This window comes from Lupinus angustifolius, chromosome LG09 (genome assembly GCF_001865875.1).
Source record: "Lupinus angustifolius cultivar Tanjil chromosome LG09, LupAngTanjil_v1.0, whole genome shotgun sequence".
Classification (NCBI taxonomy): Eukaryota; Viridiplantae; Streptophyta; class Magnoliopsida; order Fabales; family Fabaceae; genus Lupinus; species Lupinus angustifolius.
Genome location: NC_032017.1, coordinates 9641073 through 9658290, shown reverse-complemented (window position 1 = coordinate 9658290; position 17218 = coordinate 9641073). Strand labels below are relative to the sequence as shown.

Here is a 17218-nt window from a genome sequence, read left to right as displayed (position 1 = left end):
TAAGTTTCACTAATTTGGTCCGTTGGATTTAAAAAAATAAATAGCTGATATTGAGTGTAATTTGTGTAACTTAATTGGGTGTAAATGAATCTCTCATCATGTTTAATTACATGAATGTCATTTAGATATGTTTTGCATTTATGCGATTATCTAAATATCTTTTAGATATGTTTTTGCTTTTATATAATAGTATAAATATAACATTAAAATTTACTCACTCTATCCATAATAAATCTTGGAAAGTTAAAAAAATATATATGTGTTTAATGTGTCTTTTATCCGTCATATTATAGACCATAGTATATATTTTTTAAGACAGTTTATTAATTATTATTACTTTAATTTGAGACAAATATTCTTTGATTTTTTTTACCATCTGTATAAGACAGAGGGAATAGCATGTTTAAGATTATATAAACAATGACCTTTTATGTTCTAGGTGATTATCACGTCCTGATTTTTAGTTATTAATGGTTACACGACTTAGTAAAAGGAGAATAAAAATTCTACTATCTTACAAATATTTGGAGATATCATTATATTTTTAGGGTAAAACATAGAAAACTTTCTTTATATTTAATTCTAGAATTTGTTGCTTTTTAAATTAGAATTCTAAACTCAGAAATTGATTAGGAAAGGTGTAGCATTTCTTAGCTCATATTAATATTAAGATGGTACTCTTGCTAATTTCATGAACTGAATTGTACATTGCACATGTTTGTATATTTCTTTTAATTATTTAGAGAAAAAATGCATACATTGTTTTTTACATTGTCACTATATTATCTATCACTCATATTTTATCATTATTGATTCTTCAATAAAAGTAATAAAAATGAATGATAGATAATATACTGACTGTGTATAAATCTTTACATCGTCAATACACGGATTTTACACTTAATTATTTATTTGTGAATGACAAAAATATTTTTATTTATTTTTATATTTGACAATAATTTATCTTCTTATGTATCATATGTGCAATATAGAACAAGTGATTATTATTCAAAGTGGTGAGCAATATAAATATAGTTAATTACAATGACACCCCTGAGTTTCAGTGAAATTACATAAATCACTTTCACTTTTCTACACCTACGCAAACATCCATTAGTTTTTATACTTTCATTATACTGACCACCCCTGCATGTGAAATAAGTGTAATATTTTAAACAAAAAATATGATAAATGCAATTAAGTTAAACAAAATATGGTATATTGTGAGGAGAAATCCAAATAATATACAAATTAATGTATCTTTATTATTTTTTGTTATAAAATGCATCAACAATTCTAAAAAGATATGGTTTAAATAACTCTTATACTATATCGTAACGAACCAAAAATAATAAAGAGGTATCGACTCATATATTATTTGAATTTGTCTCCATAATATATCATGTTTTGTTTAACTTAATTGCATTTATCACATTTTTTGTTCACAAAATTACACTTATTTCTCATGCAGGGGTGGTCAGTATAATGAAAGTATAAAAAATGAGGGGTTTGTGTAGGTGTAAAAAAGTGAGGGATGGTTTGTGTAATTTCACTAAAACTCATGGGGTGCTAGTGTAATTTACTCATATAAGTATAAGCTTATAATTCATTCAAAAGTCTGTAAACTTTAATTAGCTTTAGTCAATATGAGTTCAAGCTTAAAATTAATCCACTTATACTCATTGCAATACTTAACTCAAATTAAAATCCAAAAGTTGAGATTAGTTAACTCAAACACAACTCCACTTATTTGGAGGGAATGTAAGAATAAATTTAGTAGTTACAATACCTTAGAAAGAAAAATGAAAGGTCAAAATCATCATTTTCTCATTGACCTGATGTAGGACCCACAAGATCACACTAACAAAGGCAGAGAGATATTGGCATCCCCAACATCACAAAAGTGGAATCATGTAAATTTGCATGAAAACACATAAAATATATAACATTTGAAGATAAATATATTTATATTTTTTTGTGTTATCATTTATGATTAAATTTTAATTGAAATTAATTTTTTAATGTGTTGGCAAAATTTTATTAGTTATTTCTACATACATGCATCTTCACACATATATTTCTCGAATGCAACAAACACACATCAAATATTTCCTCCATTTCTACCAGTATCACCTATGGATGACACTAGGCAGTGCTTATCTATACTCATACTCATAATATTTACGAGTACATGTATAGATAACGGATATATACGGATACACAATTAGTTTTAAGTTTAAATATATATTTATATATTTTGTAATTATCAATTGTCAATATATATAAACTAATTATCATATGAATAATAAAGTTTATGAATATGTTAAATATTTCATTATATTTTAATTACTAAATGTCATTATAAAATAGTTATAAAATTGATAATATATAACTATAAAACAATAAAAAAAGTATAATATACATAAAATATTTAATTAAAAAATAAATTTATAAATACACGAATATCTATGAGGTGGATAATATGATACTCGTTCTCACCTATAAGCTACTTTTATAAATATCTATTACGAGTATTTTAGCAAGTAAGCACAAGACAAATATTTTTACCATCACGAATGGCTTATGCTTCTTTCGTAATCACAACTTTAGACCTTTTTCGGTAATTTTCACAATCTATGAATAAATACATTTAATTTCAATTAATGAATAAAATCTGAGAGTATCTTCAACAACCCCATCAAAACCGTTCAATTCTTCTCATCCAACATTTTCCTCAAACAATAAAAATCATCACAACCAAATTGTTAAATAACTAAATGAGTAAATAAATAAATAAATAAGTAAATAAATAAATAACATATTTTGTGTGTGTAAATCGAGTTTCCATAATCAACTCAACTCATTTCCGAATAGGAAAATTAATAAAGTGAAATATGATAAATTAGCTCCTAATCTTCAACCAATATGAATAAGAGTCAAAATAGATATTCATAAGAACTTTTTGTATAGTCAAGATATCTCCCTACCCTATGTTAGGAATCAACTTTTGGGATGTCTTATTAATAAATGTTGTCATCAGAAATCAAATATTTCACAATTTAGCCTATCAATGCTTCTTGTTAGTTAGACCAAAGATACAATCCTAAGGATAAAAATATCACAAAAATATCATACTAATATTATAAAATATTAATTTAACCACCGTATGATATTTTAAGAGAATAATTAAGTTTCCAAATTTTGAGCTATGTTGAAAATTTTAAATACATTTTTTATGACTCTAACATCTACATATTATATTATATAATAATGTAAAAATTTATACATGATAAATATATCATTTATTAATTTGTATTACTTATATTTAAAAGTTTAAAATTAAAAAATAATTAAATATGAATGATAGATGATATATTTATAGAGAATAATGTATCTCTTACTATAAGGAAGATAAATTATCTCTTTCAACCAATAATATTTTTCCAATATAAGAGATATAATTTATTCTCTAAACACAACCAAAAAAAACTTGTGTTCTGTGTCTATAGTGTAGTGCTCAAATTCCTTCGCTTCTCGTCTATGGTTTCTTCTTTCACTGTTTGATCATTTCTTCTCTCCAAACCCTAATTCGGCTACGACGATCCTTCTCCAAATCGATTCAACTCTTCTACATTCTTCAACATATCTCACATTTCATCTTCTCACTATTTTGCCCTAATTATTCGCCTTCATCATCACGGTTTTGAAGATTTTTACCGTTGTTTTCATTCGATTCACCGTTGTTTGCATTGTGCTTTATGACCGTTGCAAAAAGAGGAAAGGTTTTTGTAATCTGAGGAAGATTTTCAGTTTTTTGTGTATTTTTGTTTCAATTCGTGAATTTTTTGAGATAAGGAGATGAGATTCCAAGGATGAACGATGCCGGTGCTTCGTAGTGGAATCCGTAAGGGTCGATCAGGAGCGAAGAAGAGAGAGGATAATCAGGAACTGAATAATCAGAATCAGAATCCGGTGGTTGAAGTGGAAGCAATTGCAACTAGAACAAGAAGGCGGCGTGCAGCGGCGGCAGAAGCAGCGGCAGTGCCGAATAACGAGGAACGGAAGCAACAACAGGTGGCGGTCAATGCGAAAGTCGTTGTATCGGAGAAAGAGGAGGAAGAGTTAGGTGGTAAGGAAAAGAAGGAGGAAGAGGGAGAGGAGAAAAAGATGGATGCTGTTGATAGTGGAGGTAAGGCCAATGCTGGTGAAGATGAAGGGAATGCTCCTCCTCTTCCTGAGAAGGTGTTATATTGTTTATAAAATTTCTTGATTAAGTCACTTAATGTTAGGTTTCATTTTGTGTTAATTTGTTTGGTTTGATGATTTTGCTTCATAAAATGGCAAAGGATGTAAATTTATATTTTGGTTAATGTCTAAAAGTTTCTGTGTTTGATGTTAGGTGCTGGTGTTGGGTTGACAGATTTGCTAGGAATTTTTTTTGAAGTCATTCACTTTGGAAATACCAAATTTAGTTTATTTAGCTGCTACATTGCATTTGACAGCAACCCCATAATTTATAAGACAGATCAAATATGTATGCAATTCAATTGGTTTGTAGTCCTTTACATTTTGTTGAAAATTGATTTTACAGTATATACATTTATGACCTCCCCTTGTATGTCCTGTTTTAATGGTTCCTCGGGTATTATGGTCTTTAACGGTGCTGTCCATTGATTTTAGTCCAGGAATTTGCTTGCCACTTGTTAACTAGTGGTCGTGTGTGCCTTGCTCGTTAAACACAGTTTTGAAATATTCATTATCTCCTTTGTCGCATATTGCAGTCTTCCACTGGAGCGGTACTCTCTGTCATTTTTAATGCATGAGTTTGCTTGCCACTTGTTAACATCTGATTGTGATTGTGTGCCTTGCTTGTTGAACCCGGTTTTGATAAATTCTTTATTTACTCCGATGCTAATTTTTATGTAAGGAATCTGCCTGAGAGCTGGCCTCATTAGTCGCGCATTGCATTTATGTTATTGAAAATCGACAAGACATTCTGTTGATAAATGTGTATTTATTATGCAGCTGTGTGGGTATGATGTTAGCGAAAAGTAGAATTACATATGCTGATGACATGTAAAAATTGACCATGGTTGACAATATTTGTTGTTGTATTGAGTAACACTCCTATTTTTCCATTTCTTGACTTTGTTGATCAGAGAATCGGAACTATCTCATTATTCTGTTATTGGTTTCTAAAAACATGGGTGTTAGATTCACTGAATGTGCTGATGTGGTCATTCAGTCTTGATTTTATTTAACATGGTGCCACTGCAGTTTCATATTTTTGTCTATGCATGCACTCACATCAACATAGTCTTTCTATTTAAAAGTCCACTGCAAATGCAATTTATTTATCCATCCATATGAATCAATCCTACTTCAAGTCATAAAGTGAATATTTATTGTGCTGGTATGTTTTTGCCCGTGTTACATATTCTTAGTGTTCTCAACCTAATGCTCATCTCTCTACTACTTGAAATTTAGGTAGCAATATAACATTTTTAAATTGAAGGTGTTATTATTTATAAGTATCCTAGAAACAGTCTCTCCACTTGCGGGGTGTAAGGCTTCTTATATCTACCATCCCTAGACCCCACTAGGAGCCTCGTGCACTGAGGGCCTCATTTTTTATTATTATTCAAAAGTATGATTTTGTTCTAAGAATAGGAGATGATCTTTCAGGGTTTCAGTACCATTTTAGAATTAAAGTTGGAGCGAGACTATGGATGTCAACTAAGGAGAATGTTTGGCTTGCCGTGCAACCCTAGCAGTCTGAAGAGTCACACTTGAGTAAATTAAAAGAAGTTTTTATATTGAAAACATGATTTCTACCAGTCCCTTCTAATGACTGTTCCTGCAAATTGTTTTCTTTTCTCATTTTTGCTGTCAATTTTCTCTTTTCTCCTTCAGTGATGGATGGAGGAGGATGTACTTTGGTACAACGGTGTAAAAACACAAACCTAAACTAAGAGAATGAGAGAAAACAGAGAAGAAGAGAGTGAGAGAACTGAATTGAAGAATGAATTCCTTAATTACAATGATTAAATCTTTCCAAATATATAGACTTGGAAAGCTTACAAAAGAAGCTACTATAGGATGTAACTTCCTAAGCTTGTTACATTCTCTAGCTAATGTAGATACAATATGAGATAACTTGCTGGGCAGGTTACCTTTCCTAAAACACTTAAAAAACAGAATGTAACTCACAGTAACTGTCACTGCAGCTACTGTAACCCTAGGCAGCTACTCTTGACTCTTATTCTCTAATAAACGGTAAAGTTATTGCCTTGTGACTTGATGGTCATGGGTTCAAATCTTAGAAACAACCTTTTCATTTACAGGGTTAAGGTTGTGTACCTTAATGTTCCTCAGTCCCCATCAGATGGGCCACCCTTCAATGAATATAATCCGTTACTATAAGTTTTCCAATTACTCTAATTGAATTATGAAGCGCAAAGATGCATGGCATGTTTTGTTTTGGTGATACATGTATCCTAATTTTGTTCTCTTCTGGGCACAGGTTCAAGTAGGTGGTTCCCCTTGGTATAAATTAGAAAGAAAACTTGGCAAGGGTGGATTTGGGCAAGTATATGTTGGTCGACGTGTAACTGTTGCAAATTTGAGTGAGACAACTGGGCCTGGGGCTATAGAGGTATATGCATGATAAGTTGTATTTTAAATGCTAAAGTATTTTCTTTCCAGAAATTCACAGTTTTTAACTGTTTTTATCAGGTTGCATTAAAACTTGAGCACAAAACTAGTAAAGGATGTAACTATGGACCACCCTATGAGTGGCAAGTGTACAAGTGAGTGTTGTTTTTGCTTATTTTTACTTTCCCTTTGTTCCCCCTCTTTTTTTGGATATTTATACTTCGTTTTTCTTTTCTTTTTATCTATATATGTGCAGTACTCTTGGTGGCAGTCATGGTGTGCCACAAGTACATTACAAGGGAAGGCAGGGTGACTACTATATCATGGTAAGTTATTAGGTCTTTATTACTACTATTACTATTATTATTTGGAAGGTAATACACCATTTCTTTTATCTTCAGCTTGAATTGTTTGTATATTGTCTATTTGACTGAAGACATCCATGCATGCAGGTTATGGATATTCTTGGACCTAGTTTGTGGGATGTTTGGAATAATAACAATCACATGTAAGTTGTTTGGAAATTATTTGTCAGATATGTACAAGATTATGTTACCTGTAGTAATTTTGACTTCCAGTTTTACTATGCTAATATATTTTTGTGAACTCCAGCATGTCCACTGAAATGGTTGCATGTATTGCCATTGAAGCAATATCCATCTTGGAGAAGATGCATTCAAGAGGGTAATTTTTTACCACCCTTACTAAACAATTTCAGACATGAACTAAGTAAAATTACTCTATAAATATTTGAGTCCATTTCTTCTAATGTATTTGTGTTTGCTAGTCATTTCTTATAGAACTAGATCCTTTCTTTCACTACTTTTCCTTTTCTTTCTCTGCCTGTAGTGATGTATATATGATATTTTATAATAATGAAGTTGTATTACTGAAACTATATGGCTATATCATGTGGCAGATATGTGCATGGGGATGTGAAGCCTGAAAATTTTCTACTTGGTCCTCCTGGGACACCTGATGAGAAAAAATTGTTCCTTGTAGATCTTGGATTAGGTATGATTAGCAGCCAACTTTATACGTATTTATATTTCCATTTTTTGGCAGTATTCTTACTCACCTTTTTATATTTGCTATTTTGGACAAACAGCTATTAAATGGCGGGATAGTACAACAGGTTTGCATGTAGAATATGACCAAAGACCAGATGTTTTTAGGTATTTATAATTAATTTGGGTCATATGGAAAATGTTTATGTATCTTCTTTGTTACGGTTCTCAATATTGATATTTACTACAGCTTCTTGGTTTGTTATATTATGTTATTGCAGGGGCACTGTCCGTTACGCTAGTGTGCATGCACATCTAGGGAGAACCGGAAGCAGGAGGGATGATTTGGAATCTCTTGCTTATACACTGATTTTTCTTCTTCGAGGTCGTCTTCCTTGGCAAGGATACCAGGTTGGATATATTTAAATAATTTTTCATCTTATTCTTACGAAATGTACCATGGCCTCTAACATCATTTTTGCCAGGGAGACAACAAAGGATTTCTTGTTTCCAGGAAGAAGATGGGAACATCTCCAGAGACGTTATGTTCCTTTTGCCCTCAGCCTTTTAGACAGTTTGTGGAACATGTGGTGAACTTAAAGTTTGATGAAGAGCCTAACTATGCAAAATACATTTCTTTATTTGATGGGATTGTTGGTCCCAATCCAGATATTAGGCCACTTAATACAGAAGGTGCACAAAAGGTACCAATTTTGCTACCCCTTTACTTGCATTGGTTTGTATGAATTCAAAGTTTTCTATTCCGAATACTTAATATTGTTAATTTTATTTTGTCTAAAGCTTATTGGGCATAAGAGAGGCCGGTTGGCAATGGAAGAAGATGACGAACAAGCAAAAAAGAAGATTCGTTTGGGTTTGCCAGCAACCCAGTGGATAAGTGTTTACAATGCACGTAGACCGATGAAACAAAGGTATATGATTCAATGTCCAGGCACTATAGTCACTGAAATTAGATAATGGGGATTATCCATTTATTAAAGCTGACAAGGGAATTGTTATGCATGTGGAATGTTTTGTCCGTGTTTTAGATATCACTACAATGTGTCAGATCAAAGGCTATCCCAGCACATTGAGAAAGGAAACGAGGATGGCTTATTTATTAGCAGTGTTGCTGCAGCTCAGGACCTTTGGGCCATAATCATGGATGCCGGGACAGGTTTCACTTCCCAAGTTTATGAAGTTTCCACCCAATTTCTCCATAAGGTAAATTTCAATCTATAGCCTTGATTTCTTGTAGTTGTGTATTTCTTATAATTTTCTGCCTAACACCATATATGCATGCTAGTAGAACTGTTAATCCATATAGTTTCAAGACATTTTTATATACGAGGGATTATTTGTTTTCTTGTGTTCGAAGGAATGGATCATGGAACAGTGGGAAAAAAATTACTACATCAGCGCCATTGCTGGAACTTCAAATGGGAGCTCACTGGTAGTAATGTCTAAGGGTTAGTAATTCTAGTGCATTTGCTTAATGTTGTTTTGACAAATTTCATTTTTATCTTTTTGCTGATTAGATCATGGATTACAGGCACTCAGTATTTGCAGCAATCATACAAAGTCGGTGAATCATTTCCTTTCAAGTGGATTAACAAAAAATGGAAGGAGGGCTTTTATGTGACTGCAATGGCGACCTCAGCGTCTAGATGGGGAATAGTTATGTCTCGTGGTGCTGGATTTTCTGACCAGGTCAGCATCGGATTATGTTTTTATAACCAGTATTCCAGTAATTTAGCTCATATCAATACTTCATAGCACGAATAATCAATCTTTTTACGTCGTATGAATCTCAGGTGGTTGAGCTAGATTTTCTGTATCCTAGCGAAGGGATTCACAAGCGGTGGGATTGTGGATACCGAATCACGGCGACTGCTGCAACTTTGGATCAAGCTGCTTTTGTCCTGAGTGTGCCAAGGAGGAGGCCCACAGATGAAACTCAAGAAACTCTCAGGACTTCTGCTTTTCCCAGCACACATGTCAAGGTGAGTCATACCTCACTGCTAGCCTATTCTACTGATTATTACATCATAGGCTATGAAGTCATCATGTTCATGGATACATATATCTCGGATACTTCCAATAAGTGTCGTTCTCAGGAATCAAACCTTTGATCTTTTGGTTTTTTTGAGTATCTAGCGGGGCCTTACACCACTGGACCAACGCCTTGTTGGTCTCTTGCACTGTATTTTACGATATTTTTAAGTTTCATTTTATCATAGATAGGAATATCCTAATAATTAAAGGGTATTTCATCAAATTGCAGGAAAAGTGGGCAAAAAATCTCTACATTGCTTCTGTTTGCTATGGACGTACAGTTTCTTGATCTGAAACCTAATCCTTTGATATATGAAGTGGCATGATGATGTGGGCCCCAAGAAATTTTGATGATTATTATAGCTTTTAATCATTTGTATGTAGCCAGAATATGTGTAAAACTAAAATACCTTAAGTTCCCATTCTTGTGGAAATGGTTTCAGTGTCAATGGTTAGTTAAGTTATGCAAATGAGATACCTTTTAATATTCTCAATTATCATATTAAGGATAAGTGTCAGGTTATACAGCTACAGGATAATTTAATTCCAAACTAGGTGATAATTATTAATGTCATTTTGAAAACGAGACAACGGGTGCACATATCAGTTATAAAAATCGTATCGACTGGATCAACCGGAAATACAATACAGAATACAACATTAATATATGCACACATTAGTGGAATTTTTGAAAATGGAAGTTTTAAAGTTCCTTTTCCAAAAAATAAGACTAAGCTGAAACTGAGTCATTGATAACAGTTGCAGAATTGTTAAAGAGTGCATAATAAGATTGAATTTACTATCTGCTTTTATACAATACCCCACAAGCCTTTGAGTTTGGCAATAAGGTTATGGGTGGTGACATTGGATGCTTGAAATTGAAATAATATAGAATAAGTAAAGAAATTATTTTTGTGCATGAGAATAACTTACCTGAACATAGAAGTTAGAATAGGCTATGCCAAGTTAGACTCTGGCATGAATAGACTTGACTTGAATTCCAAACTCATGGTTTAAGATTAACCTATTTTCTTGTTTTAGGTCAAATTTTAAGGTCAGTCTAACCTATTTCCAAATATGCTCTAAAGTCTATTAAAGGTTTATTATTCAATAAAACTTACAAATGAGTTTTTATCAAATTGAAATTAAGTTGGCCTAGGTAACTTTGCCTAAAAATGTTTGACATGCATAATAATCACAAGACTTAAACTCGTCACCAAGTCTATTAATAAATAATGTTTTCAAGGTATGAGTCTAACATTTTAAATACTTAGTTTGTCTCTCCATACTTATTTTCATGGTAAGAGTCTATCATTTTAAAAACTTAGTTTTACTCTCTATACTTATTTAGTTATTTTAATTCAATTTTTTTAAATAATCTCTACTGACATACTATTATACATATTAGTAAAACCTTTGAAAGAAATATTCCATTTGAAATATTATAATTAAAATTAATATAATAATATATTATTAATAAGAACAATGATTAGAGTGATATATTTATTGAATAAGTAGATACATTAAGTTTAGAATTAGAAGGGATAAACCTCTACATGAAAGTGATTTTGATCCTAAATATAATGTGCTACTTTATAGGAGGGATAAACCTCATCTCCATCCTTCTATATGGGATGTCACATATGCACTTATAACCTTTATGATCACCCACTTAAAAAGGCAATGTTTTACCACAACAAAACATGTAACTAATTCTCAAGATGGGTCAATCCACTACACCATTTCTCATAATGTGTACCTATATAAAGACTTGATATCTCATATTTATGAGTTCTTTCAAATGATACTCGATGTATTATAGTAGTTTTTATTAACTATAATACTTGACTAGGGATACATTAAGGATACTCATCAATTATTAGGATCTCATTGTCCTAATGGTATTCAACTTATTAATGTGTACATTGTTAATAATAAACATAAACATGATGTCCATACAAGTAATAAGACAAATATGATTGCCCTTTGAGGCATACACTAACAATCTCTCACTTGTACTGGTGAGCGAAGCGAATTACTCCTAAAGAGTATATAGACAAATGCACTTATGTAACAAATAATATGGAGTATTGAAACCCTAATTATCGATCCCACAAGAACTTTTGTATCTACCGTTCTTCCTCCCTCAATATTCAAGTTTGGGTTGTATTTGAAAGTTGGGTGACACTCCACTTGTGCATAGTGATTAGGAAGAGAAAAATATGTAGAGGAGAGTATAGTGGTATATGGAAAACACCAAAATGGGCGAAACCAAAAGTTTTTTGGTTTCGCCCATTTTTCCTCATGATGCTACCATTCTTTTCAAAAAATACATTTTTAAATAAGCAACTTTCTCTTTCTAAGACTAAACTCTTATTATAGTGATCAATATAGTTTAGACAAAGAAACATTTATCAATATAGTTTTGCAACTTTTAAGGTACTTCCCATAATATGATTCATCATTTGTTATTATAGCTCCATATGAATCTTCTTATCCATTAAAATTGTTTAGGCTTAAACATGAAGGGATGAATTCTTTTAAACTGATCTGAACTAGTGTTCTGCAATGGTAGTAGCAATTCTAATTTAATCCATAGGTGATTACTTTCTTTATAGCTTAATCTTCAAGCTTCAAACTACAATCTTAGTTTCACTAGGCACAATTTAAACTTCAAACTCTTCCACCAAAACACTAAATACTAATGTTATTCAGCAATGCCTACATAGGACACACAACCAACCAAAGACATTGTTTGAAAACAACTTGACAGCCGACTGTGAATATGGTAGCTCGGTAAGAACTTTCATCAAAGACTAAACACATTCTTTCGTATTTCTTTCCTAACAAACAACTCTTATAATCAACTCATTTTCTTATTTCTTTCTTTCTACTCACACTCTTTCTTTTTATCTTCTCTCATCCTATTTTCTCCTCGAAAACCAAACAAAGCAATAATGGGAGGAAACAGTGACATGACCTAAGGGGAAAGTGTGAAAACACCAACAAGTCCCACAAACACATGGGAAAAGTCTTAAAGGTCTTAAAACCCAGTGACTACATTTAAGACTCTAAACCTCATATGCTGTAGGACTTTTGAGCTTGAACTTAAGACTTCCAAAATTCTCACCTTTAATATCACTAGCAATTGACTCCATTTAAGACCCTAAACCCCATTGTTAATACTCTCATCTAGAACACCATTACAATATCATGTTGGATGATATGTCTATTTGGCATTTGACATACTTGCCATCTGAGATTGTAAAGGTTGTTATAGCTAAGAATAACAAAGAGAGACTTACAAATATTTCATAGTTATAAAAACTCATCTAAAATGGGGGAGAACAAAGGTTCAAATTGAAAGAAAAATACCAATATGGAGAATAATAAAGACTAGTATAGTATCACAAGAGAGACAACAAAATGCACATTTTTTGCAAGCATTCCCCAAAAGTACCTGTGTTCTTTTGCCCTCTAGGTGGGGCTAAAGACAGAATGCACCAGATCTCTTTGATACAGATCATACAACATAAACCACCATGTACATGTCAAAATTTTGTAATGAGGGGGATTATTTGCTTGCTTAGATCTAGAAATTTTCATATTATATTTTTTAAGTTATTCATCGGCAGAAGCTTCTTCAAGTAGGTCAAGAAACCCTTTTTGAATATTCTCTCCAATTGTGGGTAACTTAGGTTGAACAATATAAGTGGATGCTGCTTCAAACTTGGTCCATAGTTCCTTCTTCAAAGTATTTTCACCAGGGCGTTTCCCTGTTCGGAACGAACTTTCAGGCTCCTGCCACATGGGAGTGCCCTCTACATGTGATAAATTGGCACCGAAATTGCCTGCACAGAGGGACAAAACAGCTATTATCATGTAACCAAACTATGTTAGTCCAACATACAAGAAGACATATTATGCATAGTATATTAAGCACTACCTTGGTTACAAGATTTGTTGGTTTGATTATGTTCTTTGGAAAAATCATCTTTCATTTTACTGATTTGTTGCATGCCAATGGAACTAGTTATCTGCACACATGAGATATTATCAACCTTTTCCGAGTTCAGTGATTCCTCATCAGGTGGCTCGAGCAAAACACAAGTTTTAGGAGGTGACATAAGCCAATCTGGTGATGCTTCTACTGTTTTCTTTGCAATTCCTGATTTAGGAACATTGTGTATCCCTAAGAGCTCTGGATACTTAAATGCCAAACCCTGTGAAGCATGACCGCTACCAGGAGATTCGGAATCTTCTGAATCGCTGTAATGAATTCCAACGGGAAACGGAGTTGACTTGCGATTGCAAACCTTCTCATTACCTACATGACCCATTTCAGATATAGGTTCAAGCAAAACACAGGACTTTGGTGGCGACATTTTTAAGCATGGAGTCATCATAACAATCATGGAGCTGTCTCTTCTAGGAATAAGTGGTGAAGATATTAGTCCAAGCTCTTCATTATTGTTCGATTCTTCAATTGCAATGGAAGGGACGGGCTTTTTTGGAGTTTGCTTCATAGCAACATTGTCCAACAAATCCGTCATATCTAAGGCTATAAAGGATGATGTTCCAATAGAAGCGAGTTTGTTAAACTCTGACTTAGATGGTTGTTGGTGTCTGGTTGATAATGCTTTTGACATTGGAAGAGGAGTGAGCATAAACATCTGCCTACCTCTCTGTATGGTACAATTTGCACGCCATGACACAAGCGGAGAAGGAGAGACCAGTGTGGTCTCTGCCGGACTATCACAGACATCGCTTTCATCTATGTCATCAGAAGAAACTGATTTACTTTCCAAAGCCTGATGCGGCAAAATTTCAGGCTGTACCAAGCGGGTTGAGGAGAGTGCTTTTTGAAATCTAGGCACCCACGGCTGCAATAATAAAAACAACAACTAACATTCAGTTTGAAAGCAGATTGGAAATTACAAATAAGATATCAAGTGCAGAAGCTGGGAATGGTTCCTCTCATGCACATTTTCTTATCTCATGGTCATGCATAGGAGCGGGATTGACATGTAGCATTTGGTAAGCAGATAGAACATGATGAAACAGGATAATTCATTTGGTTCTCTTTGGTTCTACCCTTTTAACAGACCAAAATGTTCTGAGTTTTAATCTCACATCCATTGTTTTAAATTGCACTCTGCAACCGGATTTGCGACCACAATATTGTGGTTTTAGGAGTCTCGACAACGGCATTGCAACCAAGACAACATCGGCCACATTTTCCCGCAATTTTTCGCAATTGCAGAAAACACAAACACAACTGCAATCGCAACAAGTTAAAACACTCACATCCATATCAAGTTCTCTTCATGAAAGACGCCAAGATATAATATATAAAAAAAATATGTTTTGTTCAGTCTTATCCTACTATCAAATGCTACTTTTGCATATACCTAACATTCCACATGACCACAAGAAAATGAACATTAGATAAACCATCCCAGAATAAACAGATAGAGCTTTTGGTTTGACCTTTAATGATGAAAGCATGTTGGACAATACATCTGAGAAAGATTCAATTTCTTTTCTCCCATCTTTGTTCACATTCTTCAGTTTAACTGCTTCCACAACAAGCTCGTCAATCTGCCATTCAAATTCAAATTAAACCAATTAATTGGGGAAAAAACTAACCAATCTTTATTCACAGGGAACATCCAGCATATATAGGCAATAACATATATACACAATTTCCAATTAAAACTACAAAATCATTTATTCAGAAAATGGAAAATAGGTATGAACCAAGAAAGAGAAATGAAACAACAACAACCAAGCCTTTATCCCACTAAGTGGGTTCAGCTACATGGATCGAACCGTTCCATAATGTTATAGCATATATTATATTCATAGACAAAACATTGACATCTAAGTCTTTCTTTATCATTTCCCTTGTAATTTTTTCTTGGTCTGCCTCTTCCTCTAGGAATTAGAATGCTTCCATTTAATTTACTCTCCTTGTGGGACTTCTATCGGTCTCATTCACACATGTTCAAACCACCTAAGGTACAATTCTACCATATTTTCTACAGTATGAGCTACTCAAACTTTCTCCTAGATACATTCATTTCTAATCCTATCTTATCTAGCGTGTCAACTCATCCAACGCAACATTTTCATCTCTCCTATATAGAGTCTATTCTCTTGTTGACAAAATCATCTATTATTTCAGAGAGTGGAAAATAGGTATGAATCAAGAAAGAGAAACAAAAAATGACAAAAAAAACCCTAGAAATATATTTAGTGTTTTAAATTACACTTCCCTCAACATAACAGTTTCGCGAGTCTCCACGATAACATCACAGCCACAACCACAACCACATTTGTATCCGCATCAGCCACATTTTCCATTAATTTTCCATAATTACGATAAACACAATATAATTAGTGTTTTAAATTACACTTTCTGCAACATAACAGTTTCGCGAGTCTCCACGATAATATCACAACCACAACCACAACCACAACCACAACCACAGTTGTGTCCACATTTTCCGTAATTACGATAAACACAATATAACCACAACCACAAGAACAAACACAAATTAAAACAGCAAATAGGTGCGAGTACCTGATGAAGGATTGTAGATAGATCGGAATGAACAAGAAGGAGTCGATCAACGGAATAATCTTCAACATCTAAAGTTGTTGTTTGATTATTTGTATTCTTCTTCTTCTTATTATTGGAATCGATAACATTGTTGTTGATGTTGTTGATCTTGGAAATATCTCTCAATGGCATTCTACCTGATTTCGCTTTCATCGCCTCTATCACTCTCTTTTCTCTTTTCGCTCTCTTTTTTTTTCAATTTCAAATATGAGACATTCACACTATTCTACCGTTAGGGCTTACCATTTTTTATATTACATTTCTATCTATATATTTTATTATTGGTAAAAAGGTTAAGATAGAATCAAAATTGAGAAGAAGAAAAAAATGTATGTATACATGGATCCACTTACTCCTCTTTATTCCTTATTCTACCTATCAATTCTAGTAAAATTTAATAGTTTGAATGAGTGAGTAAATCTAAACCAATTAAATATCCATAAAATTGATGATTAGAATGTAGAGTAAGTGTTTAAAAGACTTAGAAAGACTTACTATTAGAGTAAGTGAATCTCACTCTATTATTATTGGGTATATATCATATTTTTTCATGAATAAGTTAGACTTTCACCGTTTAAAAAACTTATTTAACTTAATAGCTTAAATTTTATGTCATTTAAAAGACATATTAAACATATATATTATATTATTATAATGTTTATATTATTCTATTTTAATATAAATAATATTATTATATATATTATTTTAATATAAAAATGTATACAAAAAAATATAATTTAATAGTTATGGTTATACAAGCCTAGTTAAAATTATATATATTAGTCTATTTAAATTTAAATGTAGGTGTGTTAGCATATTTTAAGAGTATATAGTGTAACAAATATTTAAACATGATGACATGTCAGATAAGACTTTA

At 32.6% G+C, this 17218-nt stretch overlaps 2 protein-coding genes across 3 annotated transcripts; one reads left to right on the top strand and one right to left on the bottom strand.

Moving 5' to 3' along the window:
• LOC109357272 (casein kinase 1-like protein HD16) lies at window positions 3852-10243 on the top strand. The gene is made up of 16 exons (XM_019601102.1): window positions 3852-4242; window positions 6524-6655; window positions 6736-6809; window positions 6911-6980; window positions 7107-7162; window positions 7267-7338; window positions 7574-7668; window positions 7763-7829; window positions 7943-8072; window positions 8147-8365; window positions 8463-8593; window positions 8711-8885; window positions 9040-9130; window positions 9214-9371; window positions 9476-9664; window positions 9946-10243. The coding sequence occupies exons 1-16, from the start codon at window positions 3880-3882 to the stop codon at window positions 10003-10005; spliced, it is 2082 nt and encodes a 693-aa protein (XP_019456647.1). The 5' UTR covers window positions 3852-3879; the 3' UTR covers window positions 10006-10243.
• Window positions 13014-16535, bottom strand: LOC109355919. 2 transcript variants are annotated; one of them, XM_019599201.1, is made up of 4 exons: window positions 16303-16535; window positions 15207-15317; window positions 13672-14599; window positions 13014-13567 (listed from the first exon to the last, which is right to left on the bottom strand). In XM_019599201.1, the coding sequence occupies exons 1-4, from the start codon at window positions 16492-16494 to the stop codon at window positions 13338-13340; spliced, it is 1461 nt and encodes a 486-aa protein (XP_019454746.1). In that variant the 5' UTR covers window positions 16495-16535; the 3' UTR covers window positions 13014-13337. The 2 variants fall into 2 exon arrangements, with proteins under 2 accessions (XP_019454746.1, XP_019454745.1); XM_019599200.1 differs by having other exon boundaries at window positions 13663-14599; window positions 16303-16532.

Coding starts and splice junctions, on each gene's coding strand:
- LOC109357272 (XM_019601102.1), top strand. CDS start 3,880: ATGCCGGTGCTTCGTAGTGGAATCCGTAAGGGTCGATCAGGAGCGAAG. Junction 7,339..7,573: donor GAGAAGATGCATTCAAGAGG/GTAATTTTTTAC, acceptor ATCATGTGGCAG/ATATGTGCATGGGGATGTGA. Junction 9,131..9,213: donor ACTGGTAGTAATGTCTAAGG/GTTAGTAATTCT, acceptor CATGGATTACAG/GCACTCAGTATTTGCAGCAA.
- LOC109355919 (XM_019599200.1), bottom strand. CDS start 16,494: ATGAAAGCGAAATCAGGTAGAATGCCATTGAGAGATATTTCCAAGATC. Junction 15,318..16,302: donor TATCTACAATCCTTCATCAG/GTACTCGCACCT, acceptor TTTGAATGGCAG/ATTGACGAGCTTGTTGTGGA. Junction 14,600..15,206: donor ACATGCTTTCATCATTAAAG/GTCAAACCAAAA, acceptor TTATTATTGCAG/CCGTGGGTGCCTAGATTTCA.